Source organism: Hesperophylax consimilis, chromosome 24, assembly GCF_061612785.1.
Source record: "Hesperophylax consimilis isolate HC1 chromosome 24, BYU_Hcon_1.0, whole genome shotgun sequence".
Classification (NCBI taxonomy): Eukaryota; Metazoa; Arthropoda; class Insecta; order Trichoptera; family Limnephilidae; genus Hesperophylax; species Hesperophylax consimilis.
Window position 1 is genome coordinate 4,084,886 of NC_142859.1, and position 26,270 is coordinate 4,111,155.

General features: G+C 42.0%; 1 protein-coding gene across 1 annotated transcript in view; it reads right to left on the minus strand.

Annotated features, from left to right (window-relative positions):
* The window catches only part of Cpsf160 (cleavage and polyadenylation specificity factor subunit 1), a 59,136-nt gene extending 54,864 nt beyond the window's left edge, over nucleotides 1-4,272 (minus strand). The window contains exons 1-5 of the mRNA XM_089646545.1: nucleotides 3,869-4,272; nucleotides 2,862-3,076; nucleotides 1,638-1,805; nucleotides 956-1,116; nucleotides 172-311 (exon numbers count right to left, since the gene is read on the minus strand). Coding sequence (XP_089502671.1) covers nucleotides 172-311; nucleotides 956-1,116; nucleotides 1,638-1,805; nucleotides 2,862-3,076; nucleotides 3,869-4,031 — 847 coding nt within the window. The 5' untranslated portion in view covers nucleotides 4,032-4,272. The remainder of the gene's footprint in view (nucleotides 1-171; nucleotides 312-955; nucleotides 1,117-1,637; nucleotides 1,806-2,861; nucleotides 3,077-3,868) is intronic.
* Nucleotides 4,273-26,270: the final 21,998 nt, after the last annotated feature.

Here is a 26,270-nt window from a genome sequence, read left to right on the forward strand (position 1 = left end):
ATGAATTATCATTTTGATGATTTATCCGGTCACCTTTGGTGTTACTAACTCTAATATGATACATTTTCATAAATATTAAAAATTGGGAGACAACATTATTATGCGTAAGTATAAGAGTTCATACGTACCTGCAAAAGGTTAACCAAGTGGAATAAATTAAATAAATCTTACCCAGTGGTCTCTGAATAGCCACAGCGCTAACACAGTCGAAGGGTAATCCCGTGACAGACCAAATGGCGGGGTGAACTCTTGCCTGCAAGTTTAGACTGACCCCGAGCATGGCGCAGGTGTCTAGACGCACAGCTGTACGCCTGGAGACAACAAATGTTAATAAACAAATTTTAAAATTTGTAAAATATACAAGTTCTAAGAAATCCCACCAGTCAGAGAAAGTAGTTCTATTAAATTGCCAATTATCTAAGATGGAGGGAATAGAGGAAAAAAGGAAAAATCAGCCTGGTTGTAATTCAAATAAAAGTGAATTTGTAAATCCAATAAAATATAAATTTATATTATATCTGTAATGCATCTGCAAATCGATCCCTTATGGGGTTTACACTTGGGAGCCGAACCAGGAATCATGGAAAAGGAACGCAAACGGCGTTACGTGCCGTTTGCGTTCAAACAACGTTATCGACAAAAAGACATCCCAATAATTATTACGGCGTTGTTCCACTTTAAGCCCTCGAACTATTAGAACATATGTTTTTTTGAAGAAAGCGCTCTTTGACTTTAAGCTCTAGTATTATTTGTTTGTTTTTTGTAGATAAAATTTTTTGGACATTAATTATAGGTAGGTACTTTATCACTTGTCTAAATTTTGACATGATCAGTTCCAATTTTGAAAATCACTAAAATTCAAAACAAATCCGAGTTCAATGAACCAGAGTTACAATCACTCACAGACTGACCCACAGCCAAAATGAATATGCTTGATGATAGAATAGTGTGTTACCCCGGGAAGGTCTTGACGGGCTCATACAGCAGCAGCAGAGTGGGCTCATAGTAGCCGTGCAGGAACTGCAGGTCCACTATGTTGTCAATCTTCTCATCCAGGTCCTTCAGCACTATCACGTAGGAGGCCATCACGGGGGCCTTTGCGGATACCGGTTGGGGCTGGAATTATCAATGTTTAAGTCATCAGGTGGATATTTATTGCTTTTAAAAAGGGAAGTTGCAATATTTTACACTCCTGTAGCGAGTGATTCGCATAACTACCAAAACGAACTGTCTAAAAAATTTCCGCTTTATGAGCGTTGTTTTGCATAACGAGTAAGGAGACTTCTCTTAGAAACTTGCAAAAATATGATTTTTAGAAGTTAATTTTTGAGAACATTAATAATTACATTTCCGAACATAGGAATGGTTTGGAATGCATTATCGTATCATACTGATTCATATGGGAATAATTGTTTTTCGCTTAACAAGTGTTTTGCATTATAAGTAAGATTGTGGGATGAATTATGCTTGTTAAGCAAGATTCCACTGTACATACAAATTGCTACCAGCTTTATTCCGTGCCAATTATAACATTTATTAAGTTAAGTTTAATAATTTTCCAGGGCAGCAATCAAATTGTACAATAATCATTATTAAATAGGCACTAAAAAAACAGTACATAAAAGCAGAAAACCTACAGTTTTAGTGTCAAGTGGCTTGAACTCCAGTGGATCCCCATCCTCGGTGTTGGCCTCTCTCCTCAAGGGGACCACGGCTAATCTTCTTCCATACAGCAGCATGACGAAGCACCGGTTCTCGGGGTCAACTCGGATCCAGGGGATGTGGTTGTGGCTAGTCCAACCTCCCTGAAAGACAGATATTATAACATAATATAATTTACAGCGCCCTTGAGGTGATTTTTCACAAAAAAGGCGCTATAAAAATTATCCAATTATTAATTATTATTATACACTTGCGATTTATACAGATCAGCAGTTGTGTACTGTCCGCAGTATCTGGAGGCCCTGTGCAGTACGCCCAGCTTCTGAGAAGTTAACTTGACTGTGGCTTCGCATTAATTGCATTCATTTTTTGATATTTTGATATAAATTTTAAGCTCAAAATTCCAATTGATTACGTTAATTATGTCAGTTGGATGAATCAATTGCATTCAATAACACTGTCTGACAGGAGAGTTATGTCAGACCTGGTTGTGTTACACAGAGTAATTAACAACTTAATTGACCGTCCTACCATCGTTGCCACTATTAAATTCCATGTGCCGACTAGAAACAAAAGACAAAATGTAACATTCTTCTGCAATACATACACAACCAACTATCAGGCACACTCACTAACCAAAAGGATGCATGATCTGGGCAACATGTTTGGGAGTACTATTGACATATTTACTGAGACCATTTATAGAATTAAGCGTAATCTATACCTGCACTTTGTTGAATCCTACAAATTACAGAAGCGTTGGTAATGTAGTTTTAGTGATTTGTCTTATATGTAGTATTGTTCTAGTTTCTATATTATTTTATTTTATTATTTAAGTAAGAACATCAGTAAGTGTACAGCAGACAGAGGGTTAATATTAAGAAAATTTCAAAGTAATAACAAAGTATGTATATAACCCGTCCAAGGACGGTATACAAAAGTATGTTATTTAAAATGATTTGCATAAGGGTATGTATATAGTATATGTTCTGTGTAAAAGTGTTTAGGGAGGGAAAAATGAGAAAAAGGGAGTTTCATATTCAGTACATCAGTTGAATGTTATTTCATGCTTTAAAAACTTTGTGTATAAAATTCAATAGCTCACTAGGTATATTCTGTTCTTAAAATCCATGTAAAAGCCCGACTAGGCGTAAAACCAAATAAAATAAAATTAATTAAAATATCAATAACTCAGTCACCTTCATATCATCCTCCTCAAAGTAGTGCAAGCTCAGTGTTGCCAGGCTGTGCGTGGCGGGGTCGTACTGAAGCACGGCGAGCTTGGCGTCCTTGAAGGACACGAGCAGCAGATCTCGTCCCGTGCCCTGCACCTTGACAGACTGCAGACACATGATGGAGCCCCACAGAGTGTAGTTGGCCAGGCATTCCAGCTTCATCTTGGGGGGATTGCCATCTACAAGGTCATCAAAATAATAAGTAGGTTTATTTTAAATATTGTGTTGCAGCCAATCAACAAACACGACTAAAGTGACTCTATCGACACCTGCAAACAAACTCATTGTTTTAAGAGACCTCAGCTCAAGGGCTGTTGCTCTCTTCTCACCGCTTTTTCTAATAATAATCTCATCATCTTCTTGTCCTATTCGGGTTGGTGGCCCATTGTTTTAACGAGGCACGTCGAGTCCTGCTCTACTTCAGCCTTTGCAGGCCCAGTCTCTCCTCGCACAACTTTGTCAGGTGCGGCCAACTGGACGCCTTCCCACTGATAATAATTGTATGTTTAAATTCATCATTTATTTTATTTAGAATGTTTATTTATAATTCAAATTTGGGTAAAAATTTACCTAACCACCGCACTTTTAATAGGAACAGATTATGGAAGGTGCACCTTGTTTCAAGTTAATTACTACAAGAAACAACTATTTACACTGGGAGAGATGGTAAAAGATCCATTAAAGATCCATTAAAGTTCCATTTTTATTCAATAAAAGTTCAAAATGTCCCTTATAAAACGATCTTGTGCAGTTAATATGAATTTTTTTAGAGGGGAGTGACTATTCAATCTAAATTCACAGAAAGCATATAAATTACCCAAACTAAGAACCTAATAAGCTATGTTGTGCACGTAAATAGTTATTTCTTGTAGTAATTAAGTTGAAACGTAGTGTAATTTCCATGAACTGTGTCTCAAAGTGCGGCTTTTGGGTAAATATTTACCCAAAATGGTAAATAAAAGCAGGCTTACCCTCTAATTTTTCTTTGCTGTCGGTATCCGGAATCAATCTGAACACTTTCAAAATGTTCGCTCCGGCGGTAACGACACATTTTTCATCCGAATTGAAGAAACAACAGCTCACAGAATGCTCGATTCCCGTAGCCGGGTGGTTTTGACGACAAATCGAGAACATTTTCACTTATTTTCCTAAAAATAACAAGAAACGAAGCGCGAAAGCGCAGGTACTACTATAACCTAAAACCGAGCCGGTGAGTTTGGCGCTATCGCTTCTTGTTTGCCAATGACTTTATGTCAAAACATTTAAACCATTTTTTTGTTGTTTCAGTTCAATTACTCAGTATAATAATACAAAGCATTTTAAATTAAACCAAATAAATATAAAGCACCGTGAGAGTTTACAAACACCGCCATCAGCGGCTGTCACAATATTATTCATCTTCGTCTTCTTTTTTTATGGCAACAATATATTGATATATTATTTCTGCGGTATCTACCTGCAATGTCGCCATTGTGCCCTAAAAATTACAAAACGATGACCACAGCTATTACTCTCAAAGTATTTTTCTGTGTATAATTCAAAATTTTGTATTTAGCTAAAATTCCCAACCAACTGAACTCTACAGCTATTATAATTGAAGAAGATAATAGATACTAATAAGTTAATCCAAACAAAACATGAAACAAAAGAAGACATAGATAATAAAAATGGTAAAGGTCGCAACTGGTAATCAAACCTAGGATTTTAGTCTTACCGGAACAACGTTTCAATCTACTTGGTTATTGCCACTTAACTTCTTTACGTCTATTTTGGCTTTTTTTTAAATCTCGCTTTACCTACTTTGTAAATAATATAATAATAAATAAAGCAATAGAAAAAATGCGCACTAGTAGTTACAATTTTTTATTAATTATTTTATTCAGATTAATTATAACTACACACAAAATATAGGTTTTGTAAAAAAAACGTTGGTTCAGCAAAGCTGCCATATGGCTACATGTGTGAAAAAATGTGTTTGTTGGTAATGCATTCCAATGCAACAAAACGTTTATATAAAATGTTTTGATATAGGCGCTAACTCGAATACGAAAATGACTGGATTATGACAGGCTGGTATTTCAGTTGCTTTTTAAGCTTGGCTTTAGAGATGATTTTTACATTCTTCAAGTTGCTCTCTAGTAGGAACCCTGATAATCTAATCCGACTGATAGAATTCCTAAGTACACTGAAATACCGGCTCGTAATCAATAGGGTGCTTTTTATGCACTTTACATATGTTTCTGTTAGCAGGTAGAGATATTTTGGGCTACACGCATGTTGCAATTCATTAATTTGTAATAATATCAGATCAGGTAAACTATTAAAATCGCTGGCCACACTCATGAAGAATACGTCAAATCAAAAAAATGTCCGAAATGTCAAAAAGCATTAAATTTTGAATGTTTGATTGACAAAAAATAGAACTTTAATTCAATGTTTTCCATTCCCGGAAGAAAATAGCTGTATTTTATATTAATTAAGTTGAATATATATATACATAATTCGTATTAACTGTGGCCACCGATTTTAAAATATTACCACTGGTTTTTTTTTCTGAATGAACCTCTTTTATTGAAATGACTTGTTGATGTAAACACTCAAAAGTACGTACCTCGCATTCGTGTCGGTAATGAAGTAATTTACTTACCGCACCTATAGTAGAAATCTGTATTTTGATGAAACTATTATTGGCTTGAGACCTTACCAATTATTAGCCATTAGGAGGTTTTGGTTAAATGCGACATTCTGTATAATCTACGTGTTCATAGATGGCGTTAATTTAATTATTTTGTCAAAATACGCTTTTTGCAAGTTATGCTTTACATTATAAGTAGGGGTACGTAAATTTCGCAAATAAAAAATCGTGATTTCGCATTTAAAAAAAATCAAAATAGAAAATTTCGCAAAAAAAATACAGTGTAAAAAACTCAATTAAAGGCTAGCATTGTTGTAATTTCTACATTTCATTGTTTGCCTGCGATCAGTTACGACAATGTTGTATATACTAAAGTTCATCTCGGCATCAACACTATTGACAGGGCAGTTGAATAGCTGCTTTTGCAAATCCAGGGTAGCAAGATTTTGATGTAACTAAAACTTGCATTACATCCACAAGAGCTTCTTCTTCATCAGTATTCATTAAGAAAATCGATAATTTGCTGCATATACTCATTCAAATAAATCACAGATTTAAACCAAGAATTCCACCTGGTTACAACAGGCGTTGTTTTGGAGTTAATTGTGGAGCATGCTGTCGTAGAAAGTTTAAATAGGAACTTTTCATTTTTCTAGAATGCAAAAAGGCTGACTTTGTCTTGGCCACAATAGAGTTCAGTTCCTTGAATTCTTTTATAAAAATGTCACCCACAAGATTCACTTTGTGCGCCCAGCATTGAAAGTGCAGTGCATGGTCACCCAGTAGTATTTTTAGCAAGTTGAAACATGCACCCATGTACCTTGCAGAGTCAGACACTAAATCATGTACATGAGAGTATTGAATTTCGTATTCTTTCGAAGTATCAATTATTGCTTGAGAACAAGTGGAAGCATTGGCAGTGTCTAAAAAATTTACACTTGCTAAGAAACAAGACTGCTGTGGTTCTGAAGAGACAGTTTTAAGTAAAACTGCAAAGACACGTCTGCCTTGTTTGTCAGAAGTTTCGTCGGCCACTACAACTACAGGCTGATACTTTTGTTTCACTTCATCTTTCTCCGAAACACCGCACTGTGGTACGTACTTACGTCTCAAATTATCTCCAGAAGGCAGGATACCCGAGCCAGGCACATATTTTTCCATGTAACTGCGAACAGCTGGATGATCTAGCCAAGCAAAAATTCCTCTTTTTCCGTTTTGGCACGCTTTTGCGCTTCAAAAGCACCAACCATTGTGGATTGCCCTTTTATTCCAGAGGACCCTGGTTGAGGATCAGGATCAGATTTCTATCTTAAATGAGTAACAGAAGTCGTATGCTTCTTCAAAGTATCTAACTTCTCTCCTTCCAAACGCACGTTGCAGTTTTTGCACGTTAAGATGTAAGTATCGCTTAAATACAAGCCATCCTCTTTGAACTTTTTTACTCGTTCAGATAATTCAACTTTCGGGCGGCCCATATTGACGTTAGTAACACAACTATACCATACGCGCATGAGCGAGTGACTGCTTGAAAGAAAAGAGATGGACGGACGCCAACATACATTACTTCTTAGCAGAGATGTGCTTTATTTCAAATAAATCCATTTCAAATGGAAATGCAAAATGCAAAATGGGTATTTTCCATTTTGCATTTTAAATGCTTTTCTGAAAACCATTTTGCATTTTGCATTTTAAATGCTTTTCTCAATGCATTTTCCATTTTAAATGCTTTTTGAAACATTCTTCCTACTTTCTCCACTCATCTTTTTTTCATAAGCCCCAAATATCAGTCGGTCCTCAACCTCGCTATGAGAGATAATTTACATTTGTCAAGTTGCTCCCTGGTAGGAGCCCTGGCAATTGAGTGATACCATTACAAAAAATACTGATTCAAATACTGAACATGGCCATGACGCTGTAATATTAAATGTTAGATAGCAGTTTCTATGTTTTTACGCTGGCAACATTAGTCCCGCGCAAATGTTTTGTGGTTTCATAATCTGTTGTCGTGGTGTTTTTGGATTCACCACCATCATCATGTATCAATATGTTCTACATTGTTAAATGACAAAATTGTTTAAAAATTCTATAATTATTTTAATTGTTTGACCTGAGAAACCATTTTGCATTTTCAATGCATTTTGAAAATAGGTATTTTGCATTTTGCATTTGAAATGCTTTTCTAAAAACCATTTTGCATTTTGCATTTTCAAATGGAAAAGTTTTGACCCATTTCCATTTTGCATTTCAAATGGTTTTGGGTACCCATTTTGCACATCTCTGCTTCTTAGCTAAGCAGCAAACCTGAACTCGAGTTTAAAGGAGCTAACGACTTGCGCCTACCGAAACACGATTCCACAATCTACACTACTTCTAAGCAATGCAGCTGGTATGAACTCGAGTTTAAAGGCGCTAACGACTTGCACCTACCAAAACACGAACCCGCAATAAACACTACTTCTAAGCAATGCAGCTGGTATGAACTCGAGTTTAAAGGCGCTAACGCCTCTCGCCTACCAAAACACTATTCCACAATCTACACTACTTCTAAGCAATGCAGCTGGTATGAACTCGAGTTTAAAGGCGCTAACGCCTCTCGCCTACCAAAACACTATTCCACAATCTACACTACTTCTAAGCAATGCAGCTGGTATGAACTCGAGTTTAAAGGCGCTAACGACTTGCACCTACCAAAACACGAACCCGCAATAAACACTACTTCTAAGCAATGCAGCTGGTATGAACTCGAGTTTAAAGGTGCCAACGCCTCTCGCCTACCAAAACACTATTCCACAATCTACACTACTTCTAAGCAATGCAGCTGATATGAACTCGAGTTTAAAGGCGCTAACGCCTCTCGCCTACCAAAACACTATTCCACAATCTACACGACTTCTAAGCAATGCAGCTGGGATGAACTCGAGTTAAAAGGCGCTAACGCCTCTCGCCTACCAAAACACTATTCCACAATCTACACTACTTCTAAGCAATGCAGCTGGTATGAACTCGAGTTTAAAGGCGCTAACGCCTCTCGCCTACCAAAACACTATTCCACAATCTTCACTACTTCTAAGCAATGCAGCTGGTATGAACTCGAGTTTAAAGGCGCTAACGCCTCTCGCCTACCAAAACACTATTCCACAATCTACACTACTTCTAAGCAATGCAGCTGGTATGAACTCGAGTTTAAAGGCGCTAACGCCTCTCGCCTACCAAAACACTATTCCACAATCTACACTACTTCTAAGCAATGCAGCTGGTATGAACTCGAGTTTAAACGCGCTAACGCCTCTCGCCTACCAAAACACTATTCCACAATCTACACTACTTCTAAGCAATGCAGCTGGTATGAACTCGAGTTTAAAGGCGCTAACGACTTGCGCCTACCAAAACACGATTCCAAATCTACACTACTTCTAAGCAATGCAGCTGGTATGAACTCGAGTTTAAAGGCGCTAACGACTTGCACCTACCAAAACACGAACCCGCAATAAACACTACTTCTAAGCAATGCAGCTGGTATGAACTCGAGTTTAAAGGTGCTAACGCCTCTCGCCTACCAAAACACTATTCCACAATCTACACTACTTCAAAGCAATGCAGCTGGTATGAACTCGAGTTTAAAGGCGCTAACGCCTCTCGCCTACCAAAACACTATTCCACAATCTACACTACTTCTAAGCAATGCAGCTGGTATGAACTCGAGTTTAAAGGCGCTAACGACTTGCACCTACCAAAACACGAACCCGCAATAAACACTACTTCTTAGCAATGCAGCTGGTATGAACTCGAGTTTAAAGGTGCTAACGCCTCTCGCCTACCAAAACACTATTCCACAATCTACACTACTTCTAAGCAATGCAGCTGGTATGAACTCGAGTTTAAAGGCGCTAACGCCTCTCGCCTACCAAAACACTATTCCACAATCTACACTACTTCTAAGCAATGCAGCTGGTATGAACTCGAGTTTAAAGGCGCTAACGACTTGCACCTACCAAAACACGAACCCGCAATAAACACTACTTCTTAGCAATGCAGCTGGTATGAACTCGAGTTTAAAGGTGCAAACGCCTCTCGCCTACCAAAACACTATTCCACAATCTACACTACTTCTAAGCAATGCAGCTGGTATGAACTCGAGTTTAAAGGCGCTAACGACTTGCACCTACCAAAACACGAACCCGCAATAAACACTACTTCTTAGCAATGCAGCTGGTATGAACTCGAGTTTAAAGGTGCTAACGCCTCTCGCCTACCAAAACACTATTCCACAATCTACACTACTTCTAAGCAATGCAGCTGGTATGAACTCGAGTTTAAAGGCGCTAACGCCTCTCGCCTACCAAAACACTATTCCACAATCTACACTACTTCTAAGCAATGCAGCTGGTATGAACTCGAGTTTAAAGGCGCTAACGACTTGCACCTACCAAAACACGAACCCGCAATAAACACTACTTCTAAGCAATGCAGCTGGTATGAACTCGAGTTTAAAGGTGCTAACGCCTCTCGCCTACCAAAACACTATTCCACAATCTACACTACTTCTTAGCAATGCAGCTGGTATGAACTCGAGTTTAAAGGCGCTAACGCCTCTCGCCTACCAAAACACTATTCCACAATCTACACGACTTCTAAGCAATGCAGCTGGTATGAACTCGAGTTTAAAGGCGCTAACGCCTCTCGCCTACCAAAACACTATTCCACAATCTACACTACTTCTAAGCAATGCAGCTGGTATGAACTCGAGTTTAAAGGCGCTAACGCCTCTCGCCTACCAAAACACTATTCCACAATCTACACTACTTCTAAGCAATGCAGCTGGTATGAACTCGAGTTTAAAGGCGCTAACGCCTCTCGCCTACCAAAACACTATTCCACAATCTACACTACTTCTAAGCAATGCAGCTGGTATGAACTCGAGTTTAAAGGCGCTAACGCCTCTCGCCTACCAAAACACTATTCCACAATCTACACTACTTCTAAGCAATGCAGCTGGTATGAACTCGAGTTTAAAGGCGCTAACGACTTGCGCCTACCAAAACACGATTCCACAATCTACACTACTTCTAAGCAATGCAGCTGGTATGAACTCGAGTTTAAAGGCGCTAACGACTTGCACCTACCAAAACACGAACCCGCAATAAACACTACTTCTAAGCAATGCAGCTGGTATGAACTCGAGTTTAAAGGTGCTAACGCTTCTCGCCTACCAAAACACTATTCCACAATCTACACTACTTCTAAGCAATGCAGCTGGTATGAACTCGAGTTTAAAGGCGCTAACGACTTGCGCCTACCAAAACACGATTCCACAATCTACACTACTTCTAAGCAATGCAGCTGGTATGAACTCGAGTTTAAAGGTGCTAACGACTTGCACCTACCAAAACACGAACCCGCAATAAACACTTCTTCTAAGCAATGCAGCTGGTATGAACTCGAGTTTAAAGGTGCTAACGCCTCTCGCCTACCAAAACACTATTCCACAATCTACACTACTTCTAAGCAATGCAGCTGGTATGAACTCGAGTTTAAAGGCGCTAACGCCTCTCGCCTACCAAAACACTATTCCACAATCTACACTACTTCTAAGCAATGCAGCTGGTATGAACTCGAGTTTAAAGGCGCTAACGCCTCTCGCCTACCAAAACACTATTCCACAATCTACACTACTTCTAAGCAATGCAGCTGGTATGAACTCGAGTTAAAAGGCGCTAACGACTTGCACCTACCAAAACACGAACCCGCAATAAACACTACTTCTAAGCAATGCAGCTGGTATGAACTCGAGTTTAAAGGTGCTAACGCCTCTCGCCTACCAAAACACTATTCCACAATCTTCACTACTTCTAAGCGATGCAGCTGGTATGAACTCGAGTTTAAAGGTGCTAACGCCTCTCGCCTACCAAAACACTATTCCACAATCTACACTACTTCTAAGCAATGCAGCTGGTATGAACTCGAGTTTAAAGGCGCTAACGCCTCTCGCCTACCAAAACACTATTCCACAATCTACACTACTTCTAAGCAATGCAGCTGGTATGAACTCGAGTTTAAAGGCGCTAACGCCTCTCGCCTACCAAAACACTATTCCACAATCTACACTACTTCTAAGCAATGCAGCTGGTATGAACTCGAGTTTAAAGGCGCTAACGCCTCTCGCCTACCAAAACACTATTCCACAATCTACACTACTTCTAAGCAATGCAGCTGGTATGAACTCGAGTTTAAAGGCGCTAACGCCTCTCGCCTACCAAAACACTATTCCACAATCTACACTACTTCTAAGCAATGCAGCTGGTATGAACTCGAGTTTAAAGGCGCTAACGCCTCTCGCCTACCAAAACACTATTCCACAATCTACACTACTTCTAAGCAATGCAGCTGGTATGAACTCGAGTTTAAAGGCGCTCACGACTTGCACCTACCAAAACACGAACCCGCAATAAACACTACTTCTAAGCAATGCAGCTGGTATGAACTCGAGTTTAAAGGTGCCAACGCCTCTCGCCTACCAAAACACTATTCCACAATCTACACTACTTCTAAGCAATGCAGCTGATATGAACTCGAGTTTAAAGGCGCTAACGCCTCTCGCCTACCAAAACACTATTCCACAATCTACACGACTTCTAAGCAATGCAGCTGGTATGAACTCGAGTTTAAAGGCGCTAACGCCTCTCGCCTACCAAAACACTATTCCACAATCTACACTACTTCTAAGCAATGCAGCTGGTATGAACTCGAGTTTAAAGGCCCTAATGACTTGCGCCTACCGAAACACGATTCCACCATCTACACTACTTCTTAGCTAAGCAGCAAACCTGAACTCGAATTTAAAGGCGCAAACGACTTGCGCCTACCGAAAACGATTCCACAATCTACACTACTTCTAAGCAATGCAGCTGGTATGAACTCGAGTTTAAAGGCGCTAACGACTTGCGCCTACCAAAACACGAACCCGCAATAAACACTACTTCTTAGCTAAGCAGCTGGTATGAACTCGAGTTTAAAGGCGCTAACGACTTGCGCCTACCGAAACACTATTCCACAATCTACACTACTTCTAAGCAATGCAGCTGGTATGAACTCGAGTTTAAAGGCGCTAACGACTTGCGCCTACCAAAACACTATTCCACAATCTACACTACTTCTAAGCAATGCAGCTGGTATGAACTCGAGTTTAAAGGCGCTTACGACTTGCGCCTACCAAAACACTATTCCACAATCTACACTACTTCTAAGCAATGCAGCTGGTATGAACTCGAGTTTAAAGGCGCTAACGCCTCTCGCCTACCAAAACACTATTCCACAATCTACACTACTTCTAAGCAATGCAGCTGGTATGAATTCGAGTTTAAAGGCGCTTACGACTAGCGCCTACCAAAACACGATTCCACAATCTACACTACTTCTAAGCAATGCAGCTGGTATGAACTCGAGTTTAAAGGCGCTAACGACTTGCACCTACCAAAACACGAACCCGCAATAAACACTACTTCTAAGCAATGCAGCTGGTATGAACTCGAGTTTAAAGGTGCTAACGCCTCTCGCCTACCAAAACACTATTCCACAATCTACACTACTTCTAAGCAAAGCAGCTGGTATGAACTCGAGTTTAAAGGCGCTAACGCCTCTCGCCTACCAAAACACTATTCCACAATCTACACTACTTCTAAGCAATGCAGCTGGTATGAACTCGAGTTTAAAGGCGCTAACGCCTCTCGCCTACCAAAACACTATTCCACAATCTACACTACTTCTAAGCAATGCAGCTGGTATGAACTCGAGTTTAAAGGCGCTCACGACTTGCACCTACCAAAACACGAACCCGCAATAAACACTACTTCTAAGCAATGCAGCTGGTATGAACTCGAGTTTAAAGGTGCCAACGCCTCTCGCCTACCAAAACACTATTCCACAATCTACACTACTTCTAAGCAATGCAGCTGATATGAACTCGAGTTTAAAGGCGCTAACGCCTCTCGCCTACCAAAACACTATTCCACAATCTACACGACTTCTAAGCAATGCAGCTGGTATGAACTCGAGTTTAAAGGCGCTAACGCCTCTCGCCTACCAAAACACTATTCCACAATCTACACTACTTCTAAGCAATGCAGCTGGTATGAACTCGAGTTTAAAGGCGCTTACGCCTCTCGCCTACCAAAACACTATTCCACAATCTTCACTACTTCTAAGCAATGCAGCTGGTATGAAATCGAGTTTAAAGGCGCTAACGCCTCTCGCCTACCAAAACACTATTCCACAATCTACACTACTTCTAAGCAATGCAGCTGGTATGAACTCGAGTTTAAAGGCGCTAACGCCTCTCGCCTACCAAAACACTATTCCACAATCTACACTACTTCTAAGCAATGCAGCTGGTATGAACTCGAGTTTAAAGGCGCTAACGACTTGCGCCTACCAAAACACGATTCCACAATCTACACTACTTCTAAGCAATGCAGCTGGTATGAACTCGAGTTTAAAGGCGCTAACGACTTGCACCTACCAAAACACGAACCCGCAATAAACACTACTTCTAAGCAATGCAGCTGGTATGAACTCGAGTTTAAAGGTGCTAACGCCTCTCGCCTACCAAAACACTATTCCACAATCTACACTACTTCTAAGCAATGCAGCTGGTATGAACTCGAGTTTAAAGGCGCTAACGACTTGCGCCTACCAAAACACGATTCCACAATCTACACTACTTCTTAGCAATGCAGCTGGTATGAACTCGAGTTTAAAGGCGCTAACGACTTGCACCTACCAAAACACGAACCCGCAATAAACACTACTTCTAAGCAATGCAGCTGGTATGAACTCGAGTTTAAAGGTGCTAACGCCTCTCGCCTACCAAAACACTATTCCACAATCTACACTACTTCAAAGCAATGCAGCTGGTATGAACTCGAGTTTAAAGGCGCTAACGCCTCTCGCCTACCAAAACACTATTCCACAATCTACACTACTTCTAAGCAATGCAGCTGGTATGAACTCGAGTTTAAAGGCGCTAACGCCTCTCGCCTACCAAAACACTATTCCACAATCTACACTACTTCTAAGCAATGCAGCTGGTATGAACTCGAGTTTAAAGGCGCTAACGACTTGCACCTACCAAAACACGAACCCGCAATAAACACTACTTCTAAGCAATGCAGCTGGTATGAACTCGAGTTTAAAGGCGCTAACGCCTCTCGCCTACCAAAACACTATTCCACAATCTACACTACTTCTAAGCAATGCAGCTGGTATGAACTCGAGTTTAAAGGCGCTAACGCCTCTCGCCTACCAAAACACTATTCCACAATCTACACTACTTCTAAGCAATGCAGCTGGTATGAACTCGAGTTTAAAGGCGCTAACGACTTGCGCCTACCAAAACACGATTCCACAATCTACACTACTTCTAAGCAATGCAGCTGGTATGAACTCGAGTTTAAAGGCGCTAACGACTTGCACCTACCAAAACACGAACCCGCAATAAACACTACTTCTAAGCAATGCAGCTGGTATGAACTCGAGTTTAAAGGTGCTAACGCCTCTCGCCTACCAAAACACTATTCCACAATCTACACTACTTCTAAGCAATGCAGCTGGTATGAACTCGAGTTTAAAGGCGCTAACGACTTGCGCCTACCAAAACACGATTCCACAATCTACACTACTTCTTAGCAATGCAGCTGGTATGAACTCGAGTTTAAAGGCGCTAACGACTTGCACCTACCAAAACACGAACCCGCAATAAACACTACTTCTAAGCAATGCAGCTGGTATGAACTCGAGTTTAAAGGTGCTAACGCCTCTCGCCTACCAAAACACTATTCCACAATCTACACTACTTCAAAGCAATGCAGCTGGTATGAACTCGAGTTTAAAGGCGCTAACGCCTCTCGCCTACCAAAACACTATTCCACAATCTACACTACTTCTAAGCAATGCAGCTGGTATGAACTCGAGTTTAAAGGCGCTAACGCCTCTCGCCTACCAAAACACTATTCCACAATCTACACTACTTCTAAGCAATGCAGCTGGTATGAACTCGAGTTTAAAGGCGCTAACGACTTGCGCCTACCAAAACACGATTCCACAATCTACACTACTTCTAAGCAATGCAGCTGGTATGAACTCGAGTTTAAAGGCGCTAACGACTTGCACCTACCAAAACACGAACCCGCAATAAACACTACTTCTAAGCAATGCAGCTGGTATGAACTCGAGTTTAAAGGTGCTAACGCCTCTCGCCTACCAAAACACTATTCCACAATCTACACTACTTCTAAGCAATGCAGCTGGTATGAACTCGAGTTTAAAGGCGCTAACGCCTCTCGCCTACCAAAACACTATTCCACAATCTACACTACTTCTAAGCAATGCAGCTGGTATGAACTCGAGTTTAAAGGCGCTAACGACTTGCACCTACCAAAACACGAACCCGCAATAAACACTACTTCTAAGCAATGCAGCTGGTATGAACTCGAGTTTAAAGGTGCTAACGCCTCTCGCCTACCAAAACACTATTCCACAATCTACACTACTTCAAAGCAATGCAGCTGGTATGAACTCGAGTTTAAAGGCGCTAACGCCTCTCGCCTACCAAAACACTATTCCACAATCTACACTACTTCTAAGCAATGCAGCTGGTATGAACTCGAGTTTAAAGGCGCTAACGCCTCTCGCCTACCAAAACACTATTCCACAATCTACACTACTTCTAAGCAATGCAGCTGGTATGAACTCGAGTTTAAAGGCGCTAACGACTTGCGCCTACCAAAACACGATTCCACAATCTACACTACTTCTAAGCAATGCAGCTGGTATGAACTCGAGTTTAAAGGTGCTAACGCCTCTCGCCTACCAAAACACTATTCCACAATCTACACTACTTCAAAGCAATGCAGCTGGTATGAACTCGAGTTTAAAGGTGCTAACGCCTCTCGCCTACCAAAACACTATTCCACAATCTACACTACTTCTAAGCAATGCAGCTGGTATGAACTCGAGTTTAAAGGCGCTAACGCCTCTCGCCTACCAAAACACTATTCCACAATCTACACTACTTCTAAGCAATGCAGCTGGTATGAACTCGAGTTTAAAGGCGCTAACGACTTGCACCTACCAAAACACGAACCCGCAATAAACACTACTTCTTAGCAATGCAGCTGGTATGAACTCGAGTTTAAAGGTGCAAACGCCTCTCGCCTACCAAAACACTATTCCACAATCTACACTACTTCTAAGCAATGCAGCTGGTATGAACTCAAGTTTAAAGGCGCTAACGACTTGCACCTACCAAAACACGAACCCGCAATAAACACTACTTCTTAGCAATGCAGCTGGTATGAACTCGAGTTTAAAGGTGCTAACGCCTCTCGCCTACCAAAACACTATTCCACAATCTACACTACTTCTAAGCAATGCAGCTGGTATGAACTCGAGTTTAAAGGCGCTAACGCCTCTCGCCTACCAAAACACTATTCCACAATCTACACTACTTCTAAGCAATGCAGCTGGTATGAACTCGAGTTTAAAGGCGCTAACGACTTGCACCTACCAAAACACGAACCCGCAATAAACACTACTTCTAAGCAATGCAGCTGGTATGAACTCGAGTTTAAAGGTGCTAACGCCTCTCGCCTACCAAAACACTATTCCACAATCTACACTACTTCTTAGCAATGCAGCTGGTATGAACTCGAGTTTAAAGGCGCTAACGCCTCTCGCCTACCAAAACACTATTCCACAATCTAAACGACTTCTAAGCAATGCAGCTGGTATGAACTCGAGTTTAAAGGCGCTAACGCCTCTCGCCTACCAAAACACTATTCCACAATCTACACTACTTCTAAGCAATGCAGCTGGTATGAACTCGAGTTTAAAGGCGCTAACGCCTCTCGCCTACCAAAACACTATTCCACAATCTACACTACTTCTAAGCAATGCAGCTGGTATGAACTCGAGTTTAAAGGCGCTAACGCCTCTCGCCTACCAAAACACTATTCCACAATCTACACTACTTCTAAGCAATGCAGCTGGTATGAACTCGAGTTTAAAGGCGCTAACGCCTCTCGCCTACCAAAACACTATTCCACAATCTACACTACTTCTAAGCAATGCAGCTGGTATGAACTCGAGTTTAAAGGCGCTAACGACTTGCGCCTACCAAAACACGATTCCACAATCTACACTACTTCTAAGCAATGCAGCTGGTATGAACTCGAGTTTAAAGGCGCTAACGACTTGCACCTACCAAAACACGAACCCGCAATAAACACTACTTCTAAGCAATGCAGCTGGTATGAACTCGAGTTTAAAGGTGCTAACGCTTCTCGCCTACCAAAACACTATTCCACAATCTACACTACTTCTAAGCAATGCAGCTGGTATGAACTCGAGTTTAAAGGCGCTAACGACTTGCGCCTACCAAAACACGATTCCACAATCTACACTACTTCTAAGCAATGCAGCTGGTATGAACTCGAGTTTAAAGGTGCTAACGACTTGCACCTACCAAAACACGAACCCGCAATAAACACTACTTCTAAGCAATGCAGCTGGTATGAACTCGAGTTTAAAGGTGCTAACGCCTCTCGCCTACCAAAACACTATTCCACAATCTACACTACTTCTAAGCAATGCAGCTGGTATGAACTCGAGTTTAAAGGCGCTAACGCCTCTCGCCTACCAAAACACTATTCCACAATCTACACTACTTCTAAGCAATGCAGCTGGTATGAACTCGAGTTTAAAGGCGCTAACGCCTCTCGCCTACCAAAACACTATTCCACAATCTACACTACTTCTAAGCAATGCAGCTGGTATGAACTCGAGTTAAAAGGCGCTAACGACTTGCACCTACCAAAACACGAACCCGCAATAAACACTACTTCTAAGCAATGCAGCTGGTATGAACTCGAGTTTAAAGGTGCTAACGCCTCTCGCCTACCAAAACACTATTCCACAATCTTCACTACTTCTAAGCGATGCAGCTGGTATGAACTCGAGTTTAAAGGTGCTAACGCCTCTCGCCTACCAAAACACTATTCCACAATCTACACTACTTCTAAGCAATGCAGCTGGTATGAACTCGAGTTTAAAGGCGCTAACGCCTCTCGCCTACCAAAACACTATTCCACAATCTACACTACTTCTAAGCAATGCAGCTGGTATGAACTCGAGTTTAAAGGCGCTAACGACTTGCACCTACCAAAACACGAACCCGCAATAAACACTACTTCTAAGCAATGCAGCTGGTATGAACTCGAGTTTAAAGGTGCTAACGCTTCTCGCCTACCAAAACACTATTCCACAATCTACACTACTTCTAAGCAATGCAGCTGGTATGAACTCGAGTTTAAAGGCGCTAACGCCTCTCGCCTACCAAAACACTATTCCACAATCTACACTACTTCTAAGCAATGCAGCTGGTATGAACTCGAGTTTAAAGGCGCTAACGCCTCTCGCCTACCAAAACACTATTCCACAATCTACACTACTTCTAAGCAATGCAGCTGGTATGAACTCGAGTTAAAAGGCGCTAACGACTTGCACCTACCAAAACACGAACCCGCAATAAACACTACTTCTAAGCAATGCAGCTGGTATGAACTCGAGTTTAAAGGTGCTAACGCCTCTCGCCTACCAAAACACTATTCCACAATCTTCACTACTTCTAAGCGATGCAGCTGGTATGAACTCGAGTTTAAAGGTGCTAACGCCTCTCGCCTACCAAAACACTATTCCACAATCTACACTACTTCTAAGCAATGCAGCTGGTATGAACTCGAGTTTAAAGGCGCTAACGCCTCTCGCCTACCAAAACACTATTCCACAATCTACACTACTTCTAAGCAATGCAGCTGGTATGAACTCGAGTTTAAAGGCGCTAACGCCTCTCGCCTACCAAAACACTATTCCACAATCTACACTACTTCTAAGCAATGCAGCTGGTATGAACTCGAGTTTAAAGGCGCTAACGCCTCTCGCCTACCAAAACACTATTCCACAATCTACACTACTTCTAAGCAATGCAGCTGGTATGAACTCGAGTTTAAAGGCGCTAACGCCTCTCGCCTACCAAAACACTATTCCACAATCTACACTACTTCTAAGCAATGCAGCTGGTATGAACTCGAGTTTAAAGGCGCTAACGCCTCTCGCCTACCAAAACACTATTCCACAATCTACACTACTTCTAAGCAATGCAGCTGGTATGAACTCGAGTTTAAAGGCGCTCACGACTTGCACCTACCAAAACACGAACCCGCAATAAACACTACTTCTAAGCAATGCAGCTGGTATGAACTCGAGTTTAAAGGTGCCAACGCCTCTCGCCTACCAAAACACTATTCCACAATCTACACTACTTCTAAGCAATGCAGCTGATATGAACTCGAGTTTAAAGGCGCTAACGCCTCTCGCCTACCAAAACACTATTCCACAATCTACACGACTTCTAAGCAATGCAGCTGGTATGAACTCGAGTTTAAAGGCGCTAACGCCTCTCGCCTACCAAAACACTATTCCACAATCTACACTACTTCTAAGCAATGCAGCTGGTATGAACTCGAGTTTAAAGGCCCTAATGACTTGCGCCTACCGAAACACGATTCCACCATCTACACTACTTCTTAGCTAAGCAGCAAACCTGAACTCGAATTTAAAGGCGCAAACGACTTGCGCCTACCGAAAACGATTCCACAATCTACACTACTTCTAAGCAATGCAGCTGGTATGAACTCGAGTTTAAAGGCGCTAACGACTTGCGCCTACCAAAAAACGAACCCGCAATAAACACTACTTCTTAGCTAAGCAGCTGGTATGAACTCGAGTTTAAAGGCGCTAACGACTTGCGCCTACCGAAACACTATTCCACAATCTACACTACTTCTAAGCAATGCAGCTGGTATGAACTCGAGTTTAAAGGCGCTAACGACTTGCGCCTACCAAAACACTATTCCACAATCTACACTACTTCTAAGCAATGCAGCTGGTATGAACTCGAGTTTAAAGGCGCTAACGACTTGCGCCTACCAAAACACTATTCCACAATCTACACTACTTCTAAGCAATGCAGCTGGTATGAACTCGAGTTTAAAGGCGCTTACGACTTGCGCCTACCAAAACACTATTCCACAATCTACACTACTTCTAAGCAATGCAGCTGGTATGAACTCGAGTTTAAAGGCGCTAACGCCTCTCGCCTACCAAAACACTATTCCACAATCTACACTACTTCTAAGCAATGCAGCTGGTATGAATTCGAGTTTAAAGGCGCTTACGACTAGCGCCTACCAAAACACGATTCCACAATCTACACTACTTCTAAGCAATGCAGCTGGTATGAACTCGAGTTTAAAGGCGCTAACGACTTGCACCTACCAAAACACGAACCCGCAATAAACACTACTTCTAAGCAATGCAGCTGGTATGAACTCGAGTTTAAAGGTGCTAACGCCTCTCGCCTACCAAAACACTATTCCACAATCTACACTACTTCTAAGCAATGCAGCTGGTATGAACTCGAGTTTAAAGGCGCTAACGCCTCTCGCCTACCAAAACACTATTCCACAATCTACACTACTTCTAAGCAATGCAGCTGGTATGAACTCGAGTTTAAAGGCGCTAACGCCTCTCGCCTACCAAAACACTATTCCACAATCTACACTACTTCTAAGCAATGCAGCTGGTATGAACTCGAGTTTAAAGGCGCTTACGCCTCTCGCCTACCAAAACACTATTCCACAATCTTCACTACTTCTAAGCAATGCAGCTGGTATGAAATCGAGTTTAAAGGCGCTCACGACTTGCACCTACCAAAACACGAACCCGCAATAAACACTACTTCTAAGCAATGCAGCTGGTATGAACTCGAGTTTAAAGGTGCCAACGCCTCTCGCCTACCAAAACACTATTCCACAATCTACACTACTTCTAAGCAATGCAGCTGATATGAACTCGAGTTTAAAGGCGCTAACGCCTCTCGCCTACCAAAACACTATTCCACAATCTACACGACTTCTAAGCAATGCAGCTGGTATGAACTCGAGTTTAAAGGCGCTAACGCCTCTCGCCTACCAAAACACTATTCCACAATCTACACTACTTCTAAGCAATGCAGCTGGTATGAACTCGAGTTTAAAGGCGCTTACGCCTCTCGCCTACCAAAACACTATTCCACAATCTTCACTACTTCTAAGCAATGCAGCTGGTATGAAATCGAGTTTAAAGGCGCTAACGCCTCTCGCCTACCAAAACACTATTCCACAATCTACACTACTTCTAAGCAATGCAGCTGGTATGAACTCGAGTTTAAAGGCGCTAACGCCTCTCGCCTACCAAAACACTATTCCACAATCTACACTACTTCTAAGCAATGCAGCTGGTATGAACTCGAGTTTAAAGGCGCTAACGACTTGCGCCTACCAAAACACTATTCCACAATCTACACTACTTCTAAGCAATGCAGCTGGTATGAACTCGAGTTTAAACGCGCTAACGCCTCTCGCCTACCAAAACACTATTCCACAATCTACACTACTTCTAAGCAATGCAGCTGGTATGAACTCGAGTTTAAAGGCGCTAACGACTTGCGCCTACCAAAACACGATTCCACAATCTACACTACTTCTAAGCAATGCAGCTGGTATGAACTCGAGTTTAAAGGCGCTAACGACTTGCACCTACCAAAACACGAACCCGCAATAAACACTACTTCTAAGCAATGCAGCTGGTATGAACTCGAGTTTAAAGGTGCTAACGCCTCTCGCCTACCAAAACACTATTCCACAATCTACACTACTTCTAAGCAATGCAGCTGGTATGAACTCGAGTTTAAAGGCGCTAACGCCTCTCGCCTACCAAAACACTATTCCACAATCTACACTACTTCTAAGCAAAGCAGCTGGTATGAACTCGAGTTTAAAGGCGCTAACGCCTCTCGCCTACCAAAACACTATTCCACAATCTACACTACTTCTAAGCAATGCAGCTGGTATGAACTCGAGTTTAAAGGCGCTAACGCCTCTCGCCTACCAAAACACTATTCCACAATCTACACTACTTCTAAGCAATGCAGCTGGTATGAACTCGAGTTTAAAGGCGCTAACGCCTCTCGCCTACCAAAACACTATTCCACAATCTACAATACTTCTAAGCAATGCAGCTGGTATGAACTCGAGTTTAAAGGCGCTAACGACTTGCGCCTACCAAAACACGAACCCGCAATAAACACTACTTCTTAGCTAAGCAGCTGGTATGAACTCGAGTTTAAAGGCGCTAACGACTTGCGCCTACCGAAACACTATTCCACAATCTACACTACTTCTAAGCAATGCAGCTGGTATGAACTCGAGTTTAAAGGCGCTAACGACTTGCGCCTACCAAAACACTATTCCACAATCTACACTACTTCTAAGCAATGCAGCTGGTATGAACTCGAGTTTAAAGGCGCTAACGACTTGCGCCTACCAAAACACGAACCCGCAATAAACACTACTTCTTAGCTAAGCAGCTGGTATGAACTCGAGTTTAAAGGCGCTAACGACTTGCGCCTACCGAAACACTATTCCACAATCTACAATACTTCTAAGCAATGCAGCTGGTATGAACTCGAGTTTAAAGGCGCTAACGCCTCTCGCCTACCAAAACACTATTCCACAATCTACACTACTTCTAAGCAATGCAGCTGGTATGAACTCGAGTTTAAAGGCGCTAACGCCTCTCGCCTACCAAAACACTATTCCACAATCTACACTACTTCTAAGCAATGCAGCTGGTATGAACTCGAGTTTAAAGGCGCTAACGACTTGCGCCTACCAAAACACGATTCCGCAATCTACACTACTTCTAAGCAATGCAGCTGGTATGAACTCGAGTTTAAAGGCGCTAACGCCTCTCGCCTACCAAAACACTATTCCACAATCTACACTACTTCTAAGCAATGCAGCTGGTATGAACTCGAGTTTAAAGGCGCTAACGCCTCTCGCCTACCAAAACACTATTCCACAATCTACACTACTTCTAAGCAATGCAGCTGGTATGAACTCGAGTTTAAAGGCGCTAACGCCTCTCGCCTACCAAAACACTATTCCACAATCTACACTACTTCTAAGCAAAGCAGCTGGTATGAACTCGAGTTTAAAGGCGCTAACGCCTCTCGCCTACCAAAACACTATTCCACAATCTACACTACTTCTAAGCAATGCAGCTGGTATGAACTCGAGTTTAAAGGCGCTAACGCCTCTCGCCTACCAAAACACTATTCCACAATCTACACTACTTCTAAGCAATGCAGCTGGTATGAACTCGAGTTTAAAGGCGCTAACGCCTCTCGCCTACCAAAACACTATTCCACAATCTACAATACTTCTAAGCAATGCAGCTGGTATGAACTCGAGTTTAAAGGCGCTAACGCCTCTCGCCTACCAAAACACTATTCCACAATCTACACTACTTCTAAGCAATGCAGCTGGTATGAACTCGAGTTTAAAGGCGCTAACGCCTCTCGCCTACCAAAACACTATTCCACAATCTACAATACTTCTAAGCAATGCAGCTGGTATGAACTCGAGTTTAAAGGCGCTAACGCCTCTCGCCTACCAAAACACTATTCCACAATCTACACTACTTCTAAGCAATGCAGCTGGTATGAACTCGAGTTTAAAGGCGCTAACGCCTCTCGCCTACCAAAACACTATTCCACAATCTACACTACTTCTAAGCAATGCAGCTGGTATGAACTCGAGTTTAAAGGCGCTAACGACTTGCGCCTACCAAAACACGATTCCGCAATCTACACTACTTCTAAGCAATGCAGCTGGTATGAACTCGAGTTTAAAGGCGCTAACGCCTCTCGCCTACCAAAACACTATTCCACAATCTACAATACTTCTAAGCAATGCAGCTGGTATGAACTCGAGTTTAAAGGCGCTAACGACTTGCGCCTACCAAAACACGATTCTGCAATCTACACTACTTCTAAGCAATGCAGCTGGTATGAACTCGAGTTTAAAGGCGCTAACGCCTCTCGCCTACCAAAACACTATTCCACAATCTACACTACTTCTAAGCAATGCAGCTGGTATGAACTCGAGTTTAAAGGCGCTAACGCCTCTCGCCTACCAAAACACTATTCCACAATCTACACTACTTCTAAGCAATGCAGCTGGTATGAACTCGAGTTTAAAGGCGCTTACGCCTCTCGCCTACCAAAACACTATTCCACAATCTACACTACTTCTAAGCAAAGCAGCTGGTATGAACTCGAGTTTAAAGGCGCTAACGCCTCTCGCCTACCAAAACACTATTCCACAATCTACACTACTTCTAAGCAATGCAGCTGGTATGAACTCGAGTTTAAAGGCGCTAACGCCTCTCGCCTACCAAAACACTATTCCACAATCTACACTACTTCTAAGCAATGCAGCTGGTATGAACTCGAGTTTAAAGGCGCTAACGCCTCTCGCCTACCAAAACACTATTCCACAATCTACACCACTTCTAAGCAATGCAGCTGGTATGAACTCGAGTTTAAAGGCGCTAACGCCTCTCGCCTACCAAAACACTATTCCACAATCTACACTACTTCTAAGCAAAGCAGCTGGTATGAACTCGAGTTTAAAGGCGCTAACGCCTCTCGCCTACCAAAACACTATTCCACAATCTACTTTACTTCTAAGCAATGCAGCTGGTATGAACTCGAGTTTAAAGGCGCTAACGCCTCTCGCCTACCAAAACACTATTCCACAATCTACACTACTTCTAAGCAATGCAGCTGGTATGAACTCGAGTTTAAAGGCGCTAACGCCTCTCGCCTACCAAAACACTATTCCACAATCTACACTACTTTTAAGCAATGCAGCTGGTATGAACTCGAGTTTAAAGGCGCTAACGCCTCTCGCCTACCAAAACACTATTCCACAATCTACACTACTTCTAAGCAAAGCAGCTGGTATGAACTCGAGTTTAAAGGCGCTAACGCCTCTCGCCTACCAAAACACTATTCCACAATCTACACTACTTCTAAGCAATGCAGCTGGTATGAACTCGAGTTTAAAGGCGCTAACGCCTCTCGCCTACCAAAACACTATTCCACAATCTACACTACTTCTAAGCAATGCAGCTGGTATGAACTCGAGTTTAAAGGCGCTAACGCCTCTCGCCTACCAAAACACTATTCCACAATCTACAATACTTCTAAGCAATGCAGCTGGTATGAACTCGAGTTTAAAGGCGCTAACGACTTGCGCCTACCAAAACACGAACCCGCAATAAACACTACTTCTTAGCTAAGCAGCTGGTATGAACTCGAGTTTAAAGGCGCTAACGACTTGCGCCTACCGAAACACTATTCCACAATCTACACTACTTCTAAGCAATGCAGCTGGTATGAACTCGAGTTTAAAGGCGCTAACGACTTGCGCCTACCAAAACACTATTCCACAATCTACACTACTTCTAAGCAATGCAGCTGGTATGAACTCGAGTTTAAAGGCGCTAACGACTTGCGCCTACCAAAACACTATTCCACAATCTACACTACTTCTAAGCAATGCAGCTGGTATGAACTCGAGTTTAAAGGCGCTAACGACTTGCGCCTACCAAAACACGAACCCGCAATAAACACTACTTCTTAGCTAAGCAGCTGGTATGAACTCGAGTTTAAAGGCGCTAACGACTTGCGCCTACCGAAACACTATTCCACAATCTACACTACTTCTAAGCAATGCAGC